Source organism: Rhamphochromis sp. 'chilingali' (assembly GCF_963969265.1).
Source record: "Rhamphochromis sp. 'chilingali' genome assembly, chromosome: 10".
Lineage (NCBI taxonomy): Eukaryota > Metazoa > Chordata > Actinopteri > Cichliformes > Cichlidae > Rhamphochromis > Rhamphochromis sp. 'chilingali'.
In genome coordinates this window covers 38,244,337-38,264,083 of record NC_137937.1, presented here as the reverse complement: position 1 = coordinate 38,264,083, position 19,747 = coordinate 38,244,337, and the positions used below count along the sequence as shown (strand labels likewise).

The 19,747-nt window shown below is 42.5% G+C and overlaps 2 protein-coding genes across 3 annotated transcripts; both read left to right on the top strand.

Annotated features, from left to right (window-relative positions):
- Nucleotides 1-320: 320 nt before the first annotated feature.
- Nucleotides 321-1,233, top strand: LOC308404379 (GTPase IMAP family member 5-like; the record flags this gene model as incomplete). The annotated part of the gene is made up of 3 exons (XM_080894402.1): nt 321-324; nt 486-533; nt 677-1,233. 3 exons carry the CDS (start codon nt 321-323, stop codon nt 1,231-1,233), a joined length of 609 nt encoding a protein of 202 aa, XP_080750528.1.
- A 9,384-nt stretch (nt 1,234-10,617) lies between these two features.
- LOC308404201 (uncharacterized protein) lies at nt 10,618-17,061 on the top strand (the record flags this gene model as incomplete). Of its 2 annotated transcripts, XM_080894113.1 has the most annotated exons (6): nt 10,618-10,639; nt 12,228-12,278; nt 12,436-13,074; nt 13,170-13,232; nt 13,702-14,814; nt 14,922-17,061. In XM_080894113.1, coding segments are annotated over 5 exons (3,462 nt in total). In that variant the 3' UTR covers nt 16,568-17,061. The 2 variants fall into 2 exon arrangements, with proteins under 2 accessions (XP_080750239.1, XP_080750238.1); XM_080894112.1 differs by lacking the exons at nt 10,618-10,639; nt 12,228-12,278 and having other exon boundaries at nt 12,366-13,074.
- Between the last annotated feature and the right edge of the window lie 2,686 nt (nt 17,062-19,747).

The following is a 19,747-nucleotide window of genomic DNA, read 5'->3' as shown; positions in this document are numbered from 1 at the left end:
CCAGACCCCCAATAGCGCAAAAAACTGCACATTCCAGGGTGGCCTTTTGTTGTGGGCAGTCTGAGGTACACCTGTGCACTACTCATGATGTCAGATCAGCATCCTGATGTGGCACACCTGTGAGGTGGGATGGATTATCTCAATATAGCAGATGTGCCCACTACCACACATTTGGACTGATTTGTGACCACTGTTTGGGAGGGATGGTTATATTGTGTATCTGGAATGAATTTTAGGTCTCTACGTCCATCCCATGGGGAATGGGAGCAGTAACAAAGGTGTTGCGTTTATATTTTTGTTGAGTGTATCTTTGTGCTCTAATGGGTGTGTGTGTGTGTGTGTGTGTGTGTGTGTGTGTGTGTGTGTGTGTGTGTGTGTGTGTGTGTGTGTGTGTGTGTGTGTGTCTACCCGGTGAATGTGAGCACATCCAGTACAAACATGTTTTCTGATGATGACGCTCTGAGGTGATCTTTGTGTTTTCACAGATGATCTGCAGCTGCTGAACAGCAGCGACGATCTGCAGCCTCCAGACAGTGAGTCAGACTGAAGTCTGAGTTTCTATAAGAACAGTCAGTGCAGTCAGCTGAAACAGTCACAGACAAATAGACAATAAATCTTTACCTGAATCTTCTACACTTCGTTGTATTCATTGCTTTCTTTACGGGTTTCTTTGCAGTGTCTGAGATCAGGGTCGTTCTGCTGGGGAACATTCAGTCTGAGAGGACCGCTGTGGTGAACTTCATACTGGAGGTTCCTGTGTTTAGCCCCGAGGAAGAGCCAGACTATCAGCCGGTCAGAGGACTTCTGAGGGACAAAGAAATCATCCTAATCAACACTCCAGATCTGCTGCTTCCAAACATCTCTGAAGATGATCTGAGAGAACATGTAGAAAACTGTGTGAGGCTCACAGCTCCTGGACCTCATGTGTTCCTTCTGGTCCTGCAGCCTGAAACCTTCACAGAGGATCACAAGCAGAGACTCTGCAAAGTCCTGAAACTCTTCGAAAAACGAGTGTTTGATCATTCGCTGCTTCTGCTGTCAGCATCCAAAGAGAGGGGCTCGAGTTTCATGGAAGAGCTCGGGCTCCATCGTCCCTTAAAAGATTTGATCAAAATGTGCAGTTACAGATATTTGTGGAGGAAAAACCTCGAACCTCGAGAGCTCTTCACACGCCTGGTTCAGATTTTTAAGGAGAACAATGGAGAGTGTGTGAGATATAAAGCACATAGCTAGGAAACGTTTACTGAAGCGTCCGATCTCAAAATGCAGAGTATAACTGCACTGTTTAAGTCACAGAGGACTGCATGCCTTTTAAAACCAGACCAAAAGTTTGTTTGGTGAGTATCAACCAACAGCAAGGGGTAAAAGTAGCTTTTTGTTTTTTAAAGGCACCAAAATAGTAGAAATAAAAGATGTATAAGAATTCTTGGTTCTCTGGATGTGTGTGTTTGTTGTTCTTTAGTCTGTTTGTCCGGGTGTGGTTGGTCCGGTCTCTCTTCCCTGAAGCGTGTGTTGTCTCTGTTTCTGTTTGAGGCGTCAGCACACACAGTGACTCACTGACAGGATGCTCGCTATTGTGCTTCGCCTGGAGCTGAGAGCACAGTCGGGCCAGCTTCAGCTTCCTCAGGAAGAACAGTCGCTGCTGTGCTTCCTCACCAGCTGTGATATGTTCACTGACCATGTGAGATTGTTGGTAATGTGAACACCCAGATATTTGATGTTCTTCATAGTCTCCACCTCTTCACCATTTATGGGAAGTGAGGATTTTTATCATCACTGGTGATCAGTCCCACTGTAGTGGTGTCATCAGGACCAGGGTTCATGAGTTTTTGGTGCCGGTTCTGACGGGTGATGGTCTGTGAGTAGTGGATAGTCCCAGGGTCCTAAGTTTGTGTCCCAGTTTATGAGTGATCATAGTGATAAAGATGCAGCTGAAATGAACAAAAAGCTCAGCCCCTCAGGTGAATACAGTCAAAGCTCATGACGTGACAGCAGCAAAGACAAATTGGAGCTGTATTTCTGTTAAAACCAATGAAGATATGTTTATGATTTTATGACTTGATTGTTTTGTTTACCATCATTCAACGTTGGTATTTTGTGAATCATGTCAAAATCAGTTCTTGTGCAGGCAGATACAAATTGACAACCAATAAATAATCATGACGACAAGTTGACACAATGATAAATACCTGATAACATATTAGGACATGTCAGTTACAAACGTCATCTCAAAATTCTCTTCTATCACAACGAAATATAGATGTTATCTAATGGTAATGTTTACATTTTAATCTAATTCTTTTTACGATCACAGCACTCCTCCCCCTGTCCTCCTACTCCCTGATTTTTAATTTTCATTTACTTTTTTTTTTTTACCTTTTTTTGTGTCTGACTGAGACATGGCAGCAAAATAAGGATTATGTCCACTTGAATGAAATCTGCCCGCTGGCTGCTCTGTCATTGGAACTCCGTGTCTTTCGGGTGGAGGACTTGCTGGGACAGCCTCACATGCAGACTGATGAACCCAGACTCCTTTTACTCATTTCAGTCACAGATGACTAAGGTCGGTTCTCTGAACACCTTTTACTGTATTTTAATCTATCGACCTCCTCGACCTGCTGGGGTCTTTTTAACTGAATTTAACAACCTTCTGACATCGATCATTAAACTGTAGAAGGTTGTAATATTGGGAGACTTAAACCTTCATATTGCTGCTGAGCTCAGTGTTATCACTGAGTCTTTTAACTTTAAGCAGCAGTTTCTGGCCCCACACATACAAAGGGCCACACACTGATCTTGTTTTCTCCCTGGATTTAAATATACATGATGTATGTGTGGAAGATGTCCATGTGAGTGACCATAGCTGCATATTTTTTAATTTGTCATTTTACGTGGATCCTTCACCTCCTAAACTGATGATTCAAAGGCAGATTATAACCCAGGATGCTGCTAGAAGGTTCTCTGCCATGTTCGACCGTTGCATGGCTCATAATGACGTGGATTCACTAATTTTGTCTTTTAACAATCAATGTAAATCTATTTTAGATACAGCGGCACCTCTGAAACTAAATGTTGTCCATTGTTCAAAGTTCTGTCCCTGGATAAATAAAGATATTCGAAATTTTAGGAGATATTGTCGCAAATTCGAACGTTTATGGAAGGCTTCAAGCTTGAGGTTCACAGGGTACATCTCAAGGAATCAATTTCCTCACTTAACGACATGATAAAAAATGCCAGAAGCGAATATTTTGGCAATCAAAGTGTTGTTTGATACAATTAGGAATGTTGTCTCTCCTGATATTCCTCATGTACCAATCTACACCAAATCTGATTGTAATGAATTTTTAAACTATTTTGTTAATAAAGTCGCTGCCATCACGTCAGATATTTCTCCATCATCCTCTCAGTATCACACCGACACATTGCTTACTTCTGATATCTGCTCCTCTTTTACTCCTGTTACCTTACAAGACATCAGTGGGTTTGTAGCATAAACCTATTCGCTGGAACGTTAAGGACAATTTGCTACACAGTAAGAAGCAAGACACAAGTCACCAAAGTTCTTCATGTTACTCATGCATGAGGGAGACCTGCCTGGAGCCAAGTGTCGTTCCACCACTTGACCTCCGTCAGACTCTCAGCCAGGTTCCCCATAGCACTCCTTTTATTGTGGTTACATGAATATGCATAGGGTCATTAACATATAACATCTTACATAGGTATACATGTGAACAAAGAATACTGTGTGTGTGTGTGTGTGTGTGTGTGTGTGTGTGTGTGTGTGTGTGTGTGTGTGTGTGTGTGTGTGTGTGTGTGTGTGTGTGTCAGAGTGTGACCCCATAAACGACTTCCCTCAACCTGCTGGTCTGGAAAATCCAACAGTTCATCTATATGTAAAAAAGCACTTAGACTAAAACTGACACAGCTACGTTAATCCTACCGTAAAACAATAAAACAAGGTACGACCTCTCCCATGCTCCCAGGATGTAGGTGTGCATTCCTGGAATGCTAAAGATCACACCTCCTATCACTACACAATTGATTATACACCTCCAAGCATATATGGTTAAATATTTCCTAATACAATTGACAATAATAAAATCTAAACCCATCACTCTGCTTGGTCATATGAAACTGACTTCAAGCCACCTTCATGTACTTCCTCCATCATTTTTCTTTAGTGTGTTTGACTCTATTGGCCCCTTTATTCTGAAAATAATTAATACTTCTCTTTATACTGGCTCAGTTTCCAGCTATTTTAAACAAGCTATTGTTGACCCAATATAAAAGAAACCAAATTTGAACCCATCTCTTCCAAACCGTTACAGGCCAGTATGGTAAATGGCCTGTATTTGTATAGCGCTTTACTTGGTCCCTATGGACGCCAAAGCACTTTACACTGCATTCAGTCATCCACACATTCACACACTGGTGATGGCAGCTACATTGTAGCCACAGCCACCCTGGGCGCATTGACGGAGGCGAGGCTGCCGGACACTGGCGCCACCGGGCCCTCTGACCACCACCAGATCATCTCTATGCTGATGACACTCAGTTGTACTGTTCTTTCAAAACTTCTGAGTTTTATAAATTGTCGTGTTTAAATAATTGTCAGTCAGAAATCAAACAATGGTTAAATGACAATTTCCTTCAGTTAAATGCAGATAAATAGTGTGTGAATGTGTGTGTGAATGGGTGGATGACTGGATGTGTAAAGCGCTTTGGGGTCCTTAGGGACTAGTAAAGCACTATATAAATACAGGCCATTTACCATAAAACAGAAACCTTGATTATTGCACCTGATCACATGCTCTCAGAAATTAGGCAGCATATCAGTTTTTTAGACCCTTCATTTCAGTCGAGTCTCAGAAACGTAGGTGTTATATTTGACAGTTCAATGTCTCTGGAGAAACAACTTGTCCAGAGCTGTTTTTATCATCTAAGAAACATTTCTAAACTCAGACTGCTGGTGTCAAAGGCAGAACTTGAGATGATTCATGCTTTTTCATGAAGCTCCCCAGTATATCTCTGACCTGTTGAAACCTCATGCCTCTTCCGAGCACTTAGGTCTTCAGGTCAGAGGTTACTGGTGGTCCCACATACTGGGTTTAAAACATGTGGGGATCGGGCTTTTCAGGCAGCAAGGCTGTGGAACTCCCTGCCGTTGTCTTTACGCTGTCTAAACTCCATGGACTCCTTTAAAAAGCAGCTGAAGACATTTTTATACAAACAAGCTTTTAATTAATTGTTTTTTTCACTGTTTTATATTATTTTATTTATATTCCTGGTTTTATTGTGAAGCACTTTGTGATTTTTATCTGTGAAATGTGCTGTATAAATATATTTTACTTACTTACTTACTTTTTATTTTGTTGTAGTAATGTAAGGTGACCTTGAGGGTCTTTAAATGTGTCTATAAATAAAATGTGTTATAATAATAATAATAATTATTATAATAACAATATTATACACATGCATAAAGACAGTAATGATTTTAGATGGTAGTCTTCTTCTTTAATATTAATTAATCAACACTTCACCGAGTTCTTTTGATTCCTCAGAGGCATCCGATGGAAGACAAAACACTGCTCAGTAGACCATTTCACACTTTATCTTCTTACAAAAGTCTTCTAGAAGGGAGATGCGTCCTGCATGACACGCTGCCGCGAATCTCGAAATGACAGTTTTATTACAGGCTGTCCCCACTCTAGTCTTAACTACAGTATTACACAAGCATTCAGTAGTCACGTTGCATAGCGTACTCATAGGTTATTGTCTATTAGCTGCAACACATCTTTTCTCAGCTCCGGCGAGGCTGCGACCTTGCCTGACTTCCTTCTAGTAAATTTCCACTGACAGATGGTTTCCTGTTATCAACTTCTACAGAGAAGCGTGGGCGAGGGTCTCCTACATTTCTATCACTAAAGGACGCGTAGTAATGCTTTTAATATCAGGGGCCGCGTCCATTCAATACTACACTATATAATTATATGGCGCTTTAATTAATATAAAGCATAGCGTTGAGGCACTTCAAATAATTTCTTAACACTGAATTTGTTTTGACTTTAACAAATATTTCATGGGAAATAAATCAACTAATTATTTGATATTTTCATTATTATTTGTCTGCTCATTAACTCAAACGTGACAGACAGACTGTAAGAAGATGGTTTTGATAAAGATTTCCTTAGAGAGCAGCAGATAGAAGAGGCAGAGATTTGTCTCCAGTTTGCCCAGAATATGTTTTATTATTGAATGTGAACCTAATGTAAGTATTCTCTGTAAACACCACATGGAGACAGACTCACTCTGAGACTCCGTCTGCAGGAGGCTGCTCAGCAGGTCAGACTGTGAAGTCTCCTCCACTAATCACACTTAAATTTAAATAGATCACAACTTCTGTGACAAAATATAAATGAAATAAAACTCACACAAGTTCCATTTTAAAATCGAAACTACCTCGTTCACACTGTTACATCTTTAAGGGGGGAGGGGGACGCAGTAGTCTCCACCTTTTGGGGTGGAACATTTTAAACGCTTTCGCTTTTATTCGGTTGGGCGTTTTGCAGCAAAACAGTTACTCGGCTGACGATGAAATATTTTCAGATCCTGTAATAATCTGCTGCTGAGCTGCTCATTAAACCACACGAAGCTTCGGTGTTGACATTACTGACTGATCAACCAGCAACCACTGATAAATTACTGATCGTCGTTAGGTGAGTCAAATTTATATCGACACACTGATGTCACGGTAATTTGGCTGACGGCGCTGGAAACAGCTTCCTGTTCGTTCAGACACACACCGTCAACTTTAAATAACTCGGATATGTACTTTAACTGTTTGAAGCAGAAATACAGGAAAAAGCCCGAAAACAACGGATTTGTACAGTTTAATGTCAAATTTGATCCTCTGATTGCCAGTTTGTTTTAAAATGAGGCGTCTCCAGTTTCTTTTTGCAACAATAATAAGTGTTTTTTATTTAGGAAGAAAAACGTACATAACAGAAAGTTACATTTACATGGTTTTTGTCTTATTATCAATAAAGGCCCCAAAAGTCTTTGCACGTGGATGCGTTATAATACATACATTCTTTTACATTTTATTTCAATTAAATATTTATTCATGCAACTCGTTGATGTTTAGGCCAAAATAAAAATGCCAGTAAAAATTCATTTAAATGAATACATTATTTTGAATGTTTGGTCCAAATGTTTAGTTACATTGATTAAGTTAAATTTTATTTTATTTTTCTTTTATAATTGTCTCAAGATGCTTTCTCATACAGAGAAAAATCCCTCAAATCATATGACCCCCTATGAGCAGCACTTTGGCGACAGTGGGAAGGAAAAACTCCCTTTTAACAGGAAGAAACCTCCAGCAGAACCAGGCTCAGGGAGGGGCGGGGCCATCTGCTGTGATTGGTTGGGGTGAGAGAAGGAAGACAGGATAAAGACATGCTGTGGAAGAGAGACAGAGGTTAATAACAGATATGATTCAGTGCAGAGAGGTCTGTGAACACACAGTGAGTGAAGAAGAAACACCCAGTGCATCATGGGAATCCCCGGCAGCCTACGTCTATTGCAGCATAACTAAGGGAGGATCCAGGGTCACCTGGTCCAGCCCTAACTATATGCTTTAAAAAGCGAAAAGGAAAGTTTGAAGCCTGATCTTGAAAGTAGAGATAGTGTCTGTCTCCCGAATCCAAACTGGAAGCTGGTTCCACAGAAGAGGGGCCTGAAAACTGAAGGCTCTGCCTCCCATTCTACTTTTACAGTTTTTTCTGATTGCTTAAGCCCTTTTCTTGCAACTATTGGCTAATTTTGCAAAACTCTTCACACAAATAAGAAAACCTGTCACCCAATCATCAAAACATTGTAGTTCTCTTGCAAAAGCAAACACAGCTAGATTAACTCTCCACACCTTCGTAAAAATGGTGTTTCCATATCAAACAGTACACACAAGCCATCATCTACTAAGCACACAATGCGCCAACTGCACACTGATGGTATGAATACAAAACACATCTGGCGTTTGCTTTCTCTGTGCACAAGGTAGGCTATGTCAGTTTGAGCTCATACTTCTGTCATAGATCCATAAGCATAGAGGGATCCAAACTTCAAGTACTGGTGTTTATTCAAACACATCAAAACAAACACAAGTGTTTATTTCCAAGTATAGGATTATTTGCAATCGCCATAATGACTATATGGGTTACGTGGTCTGCAGTGAACATGCTTCCTCTGCCCCCTCCTCGTCTTCCTCTTGCTCCTCCTTGTCCAAAAAGGAAAGTTTGAAGCCTAATCTTGAAAGTAGAGATAGTGTCTGTCTCCTGAATCCAAACTGGAAGCTGGTTCCACAGAAGAGGGGCCTGAAAACTGAAGGCTCTGCCTCCCATTCTACTTTTAAATACTCTAGGAACAACAAGTAGGCCTGCAGAGCGAGAGCGAAGTGCTCTAATAGGGTGATATGGTACTACAAGGTCATTAAGATAAGATGGGGCCTGATTATTGATAATGCATTAAAACAATAAGATGGCCAGTGAAAGAACTTACAGCCAGATGCTAAAATTATTATTTACTCATTTAACTTAGTTAAGATGTAAAACAGAGGTAGAAAAAGGTGCATAGCGCCATTGGCTGTACGCTCACAGTTATAACACCTTTATTTTACTTTCTTAACAGGTACTAACTGAGGTACTAATGTGTTGTTGGCCCATGTGCAACTGAAAGTCTCTACACGGTCTGGTTTATCTGTTGGAACATGTCATAAATGTCCCTATTCTCCTAGACTACCTGAGTAATCCTTGACAACGTCCAAATGTTTATTTACTGGCAAACTGTTCCAACTACATTCAGTTTCTATTTCTGGACGTGAGCCAGTCAGACCTGAATTTCTGGAACATGTTCAATCATGTAGGTCTGAATAAAACAGTTCCAAGCACTCTATCTCACTGAGAGGTGAAGGTTATAGTCACACCACAGGTCAAAGGTTAGTGGAGTGGTAACATCTTCAGAAAGGTAACATATTAAGATGTTTCTGGCTGGTATTAAAGATAAATATCACTATCTAATTTCATGCTTTTTTAACCTTTCAGCCACTACTTCTCATTGCCTTAAGTGTGAATCTCTTCTTGCCTTTTGTGCAAACAAATCATGTCTGTTTATTAAGCCTCCATCTTAATGGTTGAAGTGTGGTTTCCTTTAACACAATAACATAACTACCAAGTTTGTCCTAAACCAGGGTTCATCATTAGCTACTGTTGAGCCCCTCTGACATAAACCGAACGTTTACTGAGAAGAATCAGAATCACGATCAGAATATTTAACTAATCCCTAATTATGTAGTTACAGTTGCTCCAAGATAATAAGAACAGTAACAGACTGTCCATCCATTTTCTTCTGCTTATCTGGGGCTGGATCGCAGGGGCAGGAGCCCAAGCAGAGAAGCCCAGACCTCCCTCTCCCAAGCTACCTCCTCCAGCTTCTATCTGTGTTAGTCAAAATTATTACAACTTTTTGACTAATGCTGCGAGATCGATCAACTTTAGACCAGACAACAAACAACGGAGGCTCCGGAAAAGTGCAATCAAACGATGAGTTTTATTGTCACAGGAGAACAACCAACCGTCAGCATACGGAATGTGTTGCTCTGACAAGAATACAATGGGTTCTGGTTTTATAGGGTAAAATATCACACCTACGTCAATACAGTTCAAAAATACATGGTGACAGACGGGCAAAAGTTCAACTCGTGCAGACAAGGGTACATCACGTACACTTCTATAAACCGACATATAACTTCTCTTTTCTACATTACTTGCCTTTTAGGGTAATAACTTCAGGTCTTAGCATCTCTGAGAGCTAATAATGGACCCTCGTCATTAATCACTAAGTAGAGTACTCTGCAGCCAGTCTCAAACTGAAGTAGAAGACGCTTAGGCCTTCACTCAGACCTACTACTAGATTAATATGTGTATCGTAAGCATGCATGCAATTAACCTGCTATGTTCTCATCTCCCCTCAGCATGTATCATCTGGACACTCTCACCAGTGAAGCTTAAAACCTTCTAGAATGGAACATCAACTCTTAACCAAGCACATTTATGCATTGTGTATAAAATGAACTCAACCTGTAAAAATAGAAAGGTCAATGTGATGACAGACATATTCAATGCAATATAAACCCTGTAAGAAATATTACTGATAAATGATACTGTGAAACATGTTATTAATACATTCTTCATAAGGCAAATTATATGGTATCAATAAAAGAATCTCTGAATCCCAACACTAACAATTTTCGATCTGCATTTTTAGTAATTTTAATTTTGTAATAATTAAAGATCTGTCACACATGCCTACATAGTTGTCCCTTCACCAATTCTCTATTCAGCACTATGCACTAAAAGCACAATGAGCAGCATGGTCCTTAGAACTGTGAATTATTAATTATAATTATCAGTAAGACACTCATGATAATATTTTTCTCCTATTATTTTCAATTGTCTACTGTACCAGCTGGTTAGTACCTACTTGTATTATGCACTTGTGCCTTATTTTCTCTGATTTTATCTTCTTGCAGTTGTTTGTGTAGTAACTCATATTTCCCACAGTGTGACCTCGGCAACTACAGTAACTGGTGAGTTCAATCAGAATTTATAACTAATGCTAATAAATGACTGCATCTCCCTTTCTGTAGATAAAAGTGTGTGATGTTGTAATATCTCTGTTTTTGTGAAAGAAAATAATCTAAAGCATCATAATAAGCCACTTAATTTATGTTTGAGTCTTTTTATGGGACGAACAGCACAACGTGTTTATTAAGTAACATGATACCTAATAAAATTATTTGTTTCAACAATGTTTTTTAATACAATAATTTAAATACCTTAAGAAATGTGCTTTCTTATGCTTTACTAACATCCCAAAAATTCCAAAAAAATCATTTCAGTCCATTGTCTTGATGCATTCTCTATCATCCAGGAAAGTAAATCTCCAGAAGTTGATTCTGTTCATCTGGACGCAGCGTTTTGTGGGAGAAACGTTTCATCATCATCCAGGTGACGTCTTCAGTCTCAGCTGACTGCGGGTTTCAATCTTATAAACATACATTTACATAATGACTGAAACCAGCCCACTGAAGGAACAATGGGCTGGGAGGTCAGTTCCTTAATCTTAATTATGCAAATTCTCATGACCGTTAATCAACAACCACTGATCAATGACCATGAGTCCCATTCACAGAGAGTTGGGGAATAGCTGCAATCACAGCATTGTAAGATGGTGACAGATGTACCCTCAGGCCCCTCCTCCATTCAGAGATGGTCTTATGGTTATCCCAGCTGGACTTTTGTCAAAGCTGGAAAGGCTCCTAAAGAAAGCTCCAGCCGATCCAGGAGAGAAGGACAACCGCTGCCTAAGTGAAAACCTGTAGTGATCCTGTACGTGTCAGGAGTATCGGAGCAGTTGAGACACATTTTTTCTAAACAGCGGGTCTCTGTGGCTTTTAAACCCCAAAACACGCTGCACCAAAAATTGTTCCACCCCAAGTATCGGGTCCCCCGACACAAACAGAGTAACATAGTGTACGCTGTTAAGTGCAGGAGGATTGGCAGGATTTATACATCGGGGAAACCAAACAACCTCTGGCGGAGAGGGTGTCACAACACAGAAGAGCCACCTCGTCAGGCCAGGACTCTGCAGTCTATCTACACCTACAGGCCAGTGGACACTCCTTCAAGGATGAGGATGTAACATCCTGGACAGGGAGGAACGCTGGTTTGAGGGCGGAGTCAAGGAGGCCATTTACGTGGAAAGGGAAAGACCATCTCTGAATGGGGAGGGGCCTGAGGGTCCATCTGTCACCATCTTACATGCTGTGATTGCAGCCATTCCCCAACTCTCTGTGAATGGGACTCATGGAGATTGAGCAGTGGGCATTGATCAGTGATTGTTGATCAATGGTCATGAGAATTTGCATAATTAAGATTAAGGAACTGACCTCCCAGCCCATTGTTCCTTCAGTGGGCTGGTTTCAGTCATTATGCAAATGTATGTTTATAAGATTGAAACCTGCAGTCAGCTGAGACTGAAGAAGTCACCTGATGATGACGAAACATTTCTCCCACAAAACGCTACGTCCAGATGAACAGAATCAACTTCTGGAGATTTCAGTCCATCCATTGTCTTTTCCCTTCTATCTATCTTTCTTTCTCTTTACATCACAGCGCATCAGCCTCCCCAGACAGGAAGCAGCCTTGAAGTACTGCCAAAAAAGAGTGAGTTACACTGAACTGTGTTAGTGAGAAGTTAAAATATATCTGAATTTAGAACTAAAACCTCTGGATTTAAACCTCACTGAAACAATGGGAATCACTCTTCAGTATGCTGCATGTCTGTGTTTAGCTACCTTTTCTACATCTGTGTTTCCCACAGTGTCTGAGCTGAGGGTTGTTCTGCTGGGGAGCAACTGGACTGAGAAAAGTGAAGTGGGAAATCTGTTACTGGGAAATACTGTGTTCAGCAGTAAAACTAAAGTGTGTGTGAGAATTAGTGGTACACTAGAGGGCAAAAAAATTGCTGTCATCAACACCCCCTACCTGCCTCCTCTCAACACCTCCCACCATGATCTGACAGAGTTTATAAAAGACTGTGCAAAACACTCTTCTCCTGGACCTCATGTGTTCCTGCTGCTTGTACAGCCTGAAAACTTTACAGAAGAACACAAACTGAGACTCTGCAGAGTCCTTCAAGGTTACAGTGATCGATCATTTGATCATTCACTGATACTGATCTCAGCACCCAGAGAGGAGAGCTCAGGTTCTGTGGAAGACTTCATGAAAAGTCCAGAATTAAATGAAATGATCAAAAAATGTAAATGCAGATACTTGAAGAGGATCAACGTTGAACTTCCAGAGCTGTTAACACATTTGGGGGAAATTACAAAGGACAACAATGGAGAGCATGTCAGCTATGAAGCTTTTGAGGACACAGAACAGAATTTATCAGAAGATCAACAACCCCCCCCCAAAAAGGAGACGAAGACTCCTATCACTGACGCTGTTAAAGCTGCAGGTAAGACGAGAAACTTCTTCTGACAAGGATGAAATACACAGAATATACAACATCTATGATTCAATAATCAGCATAACAATTTCTTATTTTCACAGGATTGCCCAATAAATTAAAACTAATCAATCCTCAAGTTTCTGGAAAAACACCTTTGACCAACAGTAAGTAAAATGATGTCAGGGCTCATCCTGTTATCATTCTTTTGTCCTTTTTTGGTCTGAACATCCAACAGTTTTAATTATGCTAGGATAGGCTCCAGTGCCCCTGCGAGGCTGAAAAGGATGAGAAGAAGAAAATGGATGAATAATATATTTTAGTAGGCTTGTGCAGAACTTCGGTGAGCTGAGGTTGTTTAAACTTAACTTAATAATTCTAACTTTGACATTAAACAAACAGTTGTGCAAAAAGCTCAAATGTTTAACACATTCACACACAATGACGAACTGTGTTGGTGTTTGGATTTTAATCTTTAAGTGTGACTCACATCACATCACATTTGACCAAGACAATCGATGAGTAATACTAAAGGTTCTCTGAGCATACAGAGGACTGAAGAGGTCTCCTCGTACAAGCCAAGTGTTGTGATTTTAGATTAATTTGTGTTATTGTGTCCTGTCTGTTGTATCACAGTGTCTGTGTTCAGGATTGTGCTGCTGGGCAAAAGTGAAGATAAGAAGACAAAACTTGGTAACTTGATCATTGGGCACCAAGGATTTCACTGCCAAAAACAATCACCCATCAGGCACTGTGTGGCCTCCTGTGGAGAGTGGAGAGGAAAACTACTGACAGTAGTCAAAACTCCAGACTTGTTCAGTCTGTCCGAGGAGGACATGAGAAGAGAAGTGAAGAGGAGTGTGAGTCTCTGTCATCTTGGACCAAACGTTCTGCTGCTGTTGGTGAAACCTTCTGATTTCACTGAGGAGAGCAGAAAAACTCTGAAGTTCATCCTGAGTCTGTTTGGTCACAATGCCTTTAAACACTCGATGGTCGTCATCACACATGAGAATGAAATGAGTTTCTCTGTGAATGAAGTCCTTATAGAATGTGGAGGAAGGCACTACAACATGTCTGAAGATAACTATGGATCGTTAATGGAGAAGATTCAGGAAATGACAAATCAATACAATCACCTGATCAAACCATCTTTAAACCTGGTTCTGTGTGGGAGGAGACGAGCAGAGAAGACTTTAGCAGCCAAGGCCATTTTAGGTCAGACTGAGCTTCATTCAGCCTCCAACTCATCAGAGTGTGTTAAACATCAGGGAGAGGTGTGTGGACGTTGGGTTTCCCTGGTGGAGCTGCCTGCCTTGTATGGAAAACCTCAGGAGGCAGTGATGGAGGAATCACTCAGGTGTATCTCCCTCTGTGATCCTGAGGGTGTCCATGCCTTCATCCTGGTCCTACCTGTGGCTCCCCTCACTGATGAAGACAAGGGAGAGTTAGAGACCATCCAGGACACATTCAGCTCTCGAGTCAATGACTTCACCATGATTCTGTTCACCGTGGACTCAGATCCTATGGCTCCAGCTGTTGGTAACTTTGTAAGCAAAGACCCAAATATCCAGGAGGTCTGTCAACGTTATGGACAAAGGCCTGTTATTGTTAACATCAAGGATAAAGAGCAGATCCACACGTTGTTGGACACTGTGGAGCAGATGAGATGTACAAACAAACCATGCTGCTACACAGCTGTAACATTTGCTCGAGCCCAGATTGATCTGATAACTAAAAATATGGTCACTCGTAAGTAATTGAATGGTTTTTTTTTAAATCATTTATCATGTTCGACATTATATTCTAACATCTACTTTATAAACTGTTCACATTTAAAGAAAATCATGTTTTTACAGGTGAGGAAGAGAAGCAGAACACGGAGCCTCTCAGGATTGTGCTGATAGGAAAGACCGGCAGTGGAAAGAGCTCATCAGGAAACACCATCCTAGGAAAGGAAGTGTTTAAAGAAATGCCAAGTCAAAAATCAGTCACCAAACAGTGTCAGAAAGAACAGAGTGAGGTGGACGGCCGTCCTGTTGTTGTGGTCGACACTCCTGGTCTGTTTGACACAACTCTGTCACATGAAGAAGTTCATGAGGAGATGGTGAAATGCATCAGTCTTCTGGCTCCGGGACCACATGTCTTCCTGCTGGTGTTAAAAATTGGTCGTCTCACAGATGAGGAGAAGAAGACATTAAAACTCATAAAGGAAGGTTTTGGGCCGAATTCAGAAAAGTTCACCATCATTCTTTTTACTGAAGGAGATAAGCTTAAAAAAATGTCTATTAAAGATTATATTGAAAGCGAATGTGATGATTCCTTTAAGAAGCTGATTGCTGACTGTGGAGGAAGATACCATGTGTTTGAAAACTCTGAGACACAAAACCGCCAACAAGTCAGTGAGCTGATAACAAAGATTGACGCCATGATGAAGGACAATGGAGGAAACTGCTTCACCAATAAGATGCTGGAAGAAGCTGAAGCAGCAATAAAGAAGGAAATGGAGAGAATCCTGAAGGAGAAGGAAGAAGAGATGAAGAGACTGAGAGAGGAGCTAGAAAGAAAACATGAGGAAGAAATGAAAGCAATGACAAAAAGAATGGAAGAAGAGAAGAAAAAACTTCAGCAGGAAAGAGACCAGAAACTCAACGAGATGGAGGAAAATATAAAGAAGGAGCGTGAGGAGAGGAAGAAAGAACAGGAAATGAGAGAAGAAGAGAACAGGAAGTGGAAAAATGAGGAACAAGTATACAGACAGCATTTGAAAACACAACTTGAAATGTTGGACAAACAAATTCAGTCAGAAAAAGAGGAAAAGAAAAGTGTGAACAAAGAGCTGGAAGAGAACAGAGAAGAGATGAAGAGAAAACAAGAAGCCTGGGAGAAAGAACGAAGAGAATGGTGGGAGAAACGAAGACAAGAAGATGAACAGAGACGACAGGAGGAGGAAAGACGACTGAAAGAAGAGAAAGAAAAAATACAACAGGAAATAGAAAAACATGAAAAGAAAAGAAAAGAAGAAGACAAAAAGAGGAGAGAAGAGGAGAAGAAAGAACGAAATCAGCTGGAGGAAAACTATAAAATACGTGTGGGAAAGCTGAAGAAGATGTATGAAGATGAGGCCAGAAAGAAAGCTGAAGAGTTCAATGATTTCAAAGAGAAACACAACAAAGAGTTTGCAGCTCAGAAGGAGGAGCACGAGAAGAAGATTAAAGACAAAGATGAGAAGTATGACCTGTTAAAGGCTCTGGCTGAGCACACTGAAAAACAAAAGAGAGAAAAGCATCAAGCAGAAATCAAAGATGTGATAAAATGTCTTTCCAAGAAGAGAGGGAACGTGAAAAAAATCAAAGAGTTGCTGATAAAACATGAGGATCAAATGAAGATTGCAAAAAACCAGGAGGAAAAGGAAAACCTGCAGAAAATCCATGAAACAGAAATAAGTGAACTAATACAAAAACTTCTGGATGAAGCTGAAACATCTTCCTGCAGCATTTTATGAGGGCATTTTTTTGTGTTTTTGTGACAGAGCTCCATGAATAAAAGATTTTCTGTACATTTAGTTAAATGTTGAGATGAGAATACCAGTGTGTGTGCTGATGCTTATAGATCTGAATGTACTTAATCGAGCGCAACAACATTTTACAGTCACAGACAGAATTCTTAATTGATCTTATAAATTCTTACTTCCAGGATTGCGTTCCATTTTGTTTCTTTTGTGAGTCATTGACATGTGTAGTATGAATTGCTGCCGTGTAACTCTTCAGGTTATAGAAAATTTTGAAGCAGTTTAATTTTTTGGCATATTTTATGTTGATTATTTTCATGCAGTACCATATTAAACAATAGAAGAAGCTTCAGCTGGTTATTAGATTTTTGGACATTTGTTGTAATTTTATAAATATTCAATAGTAAATAAATATGAATATCCTTTATGCTGTTCTTCTTGATGATTAAAAAAACTGTGGAAATTTATTTTTCCATGTGTTCTTGTTGTTCTATCTAGGCAATTGAAAATGATCATCCTTTCTATCCCCTTTCGTTATATAAGAATAAGTATTTGTCAGCCAAGAGAGGACGAGCCTGATGCTGGAGGAATAAAGGCTCAACAAATAAAATGAGCTTTAAAGGCTGATAAACACTGAGTGTAATGACATAGTTATCTACCAGTTTCAGGTTGTCACAGCAGAGCATTGTCCACTGTTTCAAATATGATTTAATATTTCTTTCAGGTAAACAAACTCAGAGTTGACAAACTCCAAAATTGTCACGGCGGTGGAACGGACTCAGGCGCAGACTGAGGTAGCACAGTTCAACGACACTTTATTAATCACACCGGTGCACTATATACACGTGAAGGGGGGGGGGAAACACCAGGGTCCCGGGGATCAATAGGCTGGGGAGACACACTTCTTCGCACTCGCTCTGCTCCTCGTCCAAACAGTCTCCACACAAGCAGCTCAGCTCACTCTCCTACTCACGGGGTCCAGGGGTCACAAAAGGGCTGATCCAGGAAAACCTGTTTACACAGATGAGGGTAAGTCGAAGGCAAACACGGGAACAGTAGAATCACAAGGAAGCCAGGCAATACTAACGAGAGTTATTCAATATTCCAGCGACGAATAGCTCAGAGCCCCAGCCTTAAGAGCCAGAGAACTGCAATTCGCTCGAGATCAGCTGCAGGTGCGTGGGCCAAGGGCAGGAGCCCAATCAGAGCTCCGCCCAGGCAGACAGGTAGGAGAGACAGAGCGAGAGAAAAACAACAAACACTTGTGGCCACACTGGGGTGGCCGGGGAGGCACAGGGACCATGACAGTACCCCCCCCTCAACGGGAGCCCCCCGGCGACCCACCAGGCTTACCCGGGTGCAGGCGGTGGAAGTCCCGGAGCAGGTCCCTACCCACGATAGCCGACCGGGGCACCCAGGAACGTTCCTCTGGCCCGTAGCCCTCCCAGTCAACCAGGTACTGAAAACCCCGACCCCGGCGGCGGGAGTCCAAGATGCGCGAGACGGCGTAAACCAGCTGGCCACCCACGAGCCGGGGGGGCGGCGGGGGCCTGGAAGGAGGGCACAACGCGCTGGAGACCACCGGCTTGACCTGAGAGACATGGAACACATCATGAATACGCATATTGCGTGGCAGCGCCAATCGGACGGATGCAGGGTTGATCACAGCACAGACTTCAAACGGGCCGATGAAGTTGGGGGTGAGCTTCCTGGACTCGGCACGTAAGGGCACGAAGCGAGTGGAGAGCCATACCTTCTGCCCCACCACATACTCAGGGGCGGCCGTCCGGTGGCGATCCGCGAGTGCCTTATTCCGTTCCTTCGTCCGGAGTAAAGCCACCCGAGTGGCCCGCCAGGCCCTGCGACACCTGCGGAGGTGATGTTGGACAGACGGAACAGTATGCTCACCTTCAACCATGGGAAACAGAGGTGGTTGGTATCCCAGAGACGCCTCGAAGGGTGACACGCCGGTAGCAGAGGATGTGTGACTGTTGTGAGCATACTCTATCCACGGCAGGTGTTCGCTCCAGATGGCCTGGTTATGAGAGGCGACACAGCGGAGGGCGGCCTCCAATTCTTGGTTGATGCGCTCTGTTTGGCCGTTGCTTTGCGGGTGAAAGCCAGATGAGAGGCTCACCTTGGCTCCTATGGCAGAGCAGAACTCCCTCCACACCCGCGACGTGAACTGAGGGCCCCGGTCCGAGACAACGTCCTCAGGGATGCCATGGAGCCGAAAAACGTGCGTGGTGAGGAGTCGGGCAGTCTCCAAGGCTGTGGGGAGCTTAGGAAGCGCAATGAAATGGGCAGCTTTGGCGAAACGGTCAACAACGGTCAATATTGTGGTGTTACCTGCAGACGGTGGCAGACCAGTGATGAAATCCAGAGAGATGTGGGACCAGGGTTGGCTGGGTGTGGCGAGTGGCTGCAGACGTCCAGACGGATGTTGATTGGAGTGCTTATTCCGAGCACAAGTGGTGCAGGCGGTGACGTACTCCCGTGAGTCTTTAATGAGGGCGGGCCACCAGAAATACCTGCGCAGGAATGCAGTGGTGCGGTTAACACCTGGATGGCAGGAAAAACGGGCCGTGTGAGCCCACTGGAGCACCCGGGACCGGACAGTCGCCGGAACAAAGAGTCGATCAGGGGGGCCCGTGCCAGGATCAGGGTCGGTTTCTTGTGCCTCCCGGATGAGCTCTTCGATCTCCCACGTAACTGCTCCAATAACGCAGGAAGTAGGCAGAACAGATCCAGGGTCGGACTCCTCTCCGACTGGGGCGTATTGCCGGGAAAGAGCGTCTGGTTTAACGTTACGGGAGCCTGGCCTGTAAGTGATGGTGAAATTAAACCGGGTGAAAAACAAAGCCCACCTGGCCTGCCGTGAGTTGAGCCGTTTCGCCGAGCGGATGTATTCGAGATTTTTATGATCGGTCCAGACAATGAACGGCTGTGCAGCTCCCTCCAGTCAGTGCCTCCACTGCTCCAGAGCCAGCTTTACGGCCAGGAGTTCGCGGTCTCCGATGTCATAATTCCTCTCAGCTGGGGAAAGACGACGAGAGTAAAAAGCACAGGGGTGGAGCTTACCCTCGAACCGTTGGGAGAGCACGGCCCCTACTCCAGACTCCGATGCATCCACCTCCACAACGAACTGCAGGGAGAGGTCAGGCTGGCGAAGGA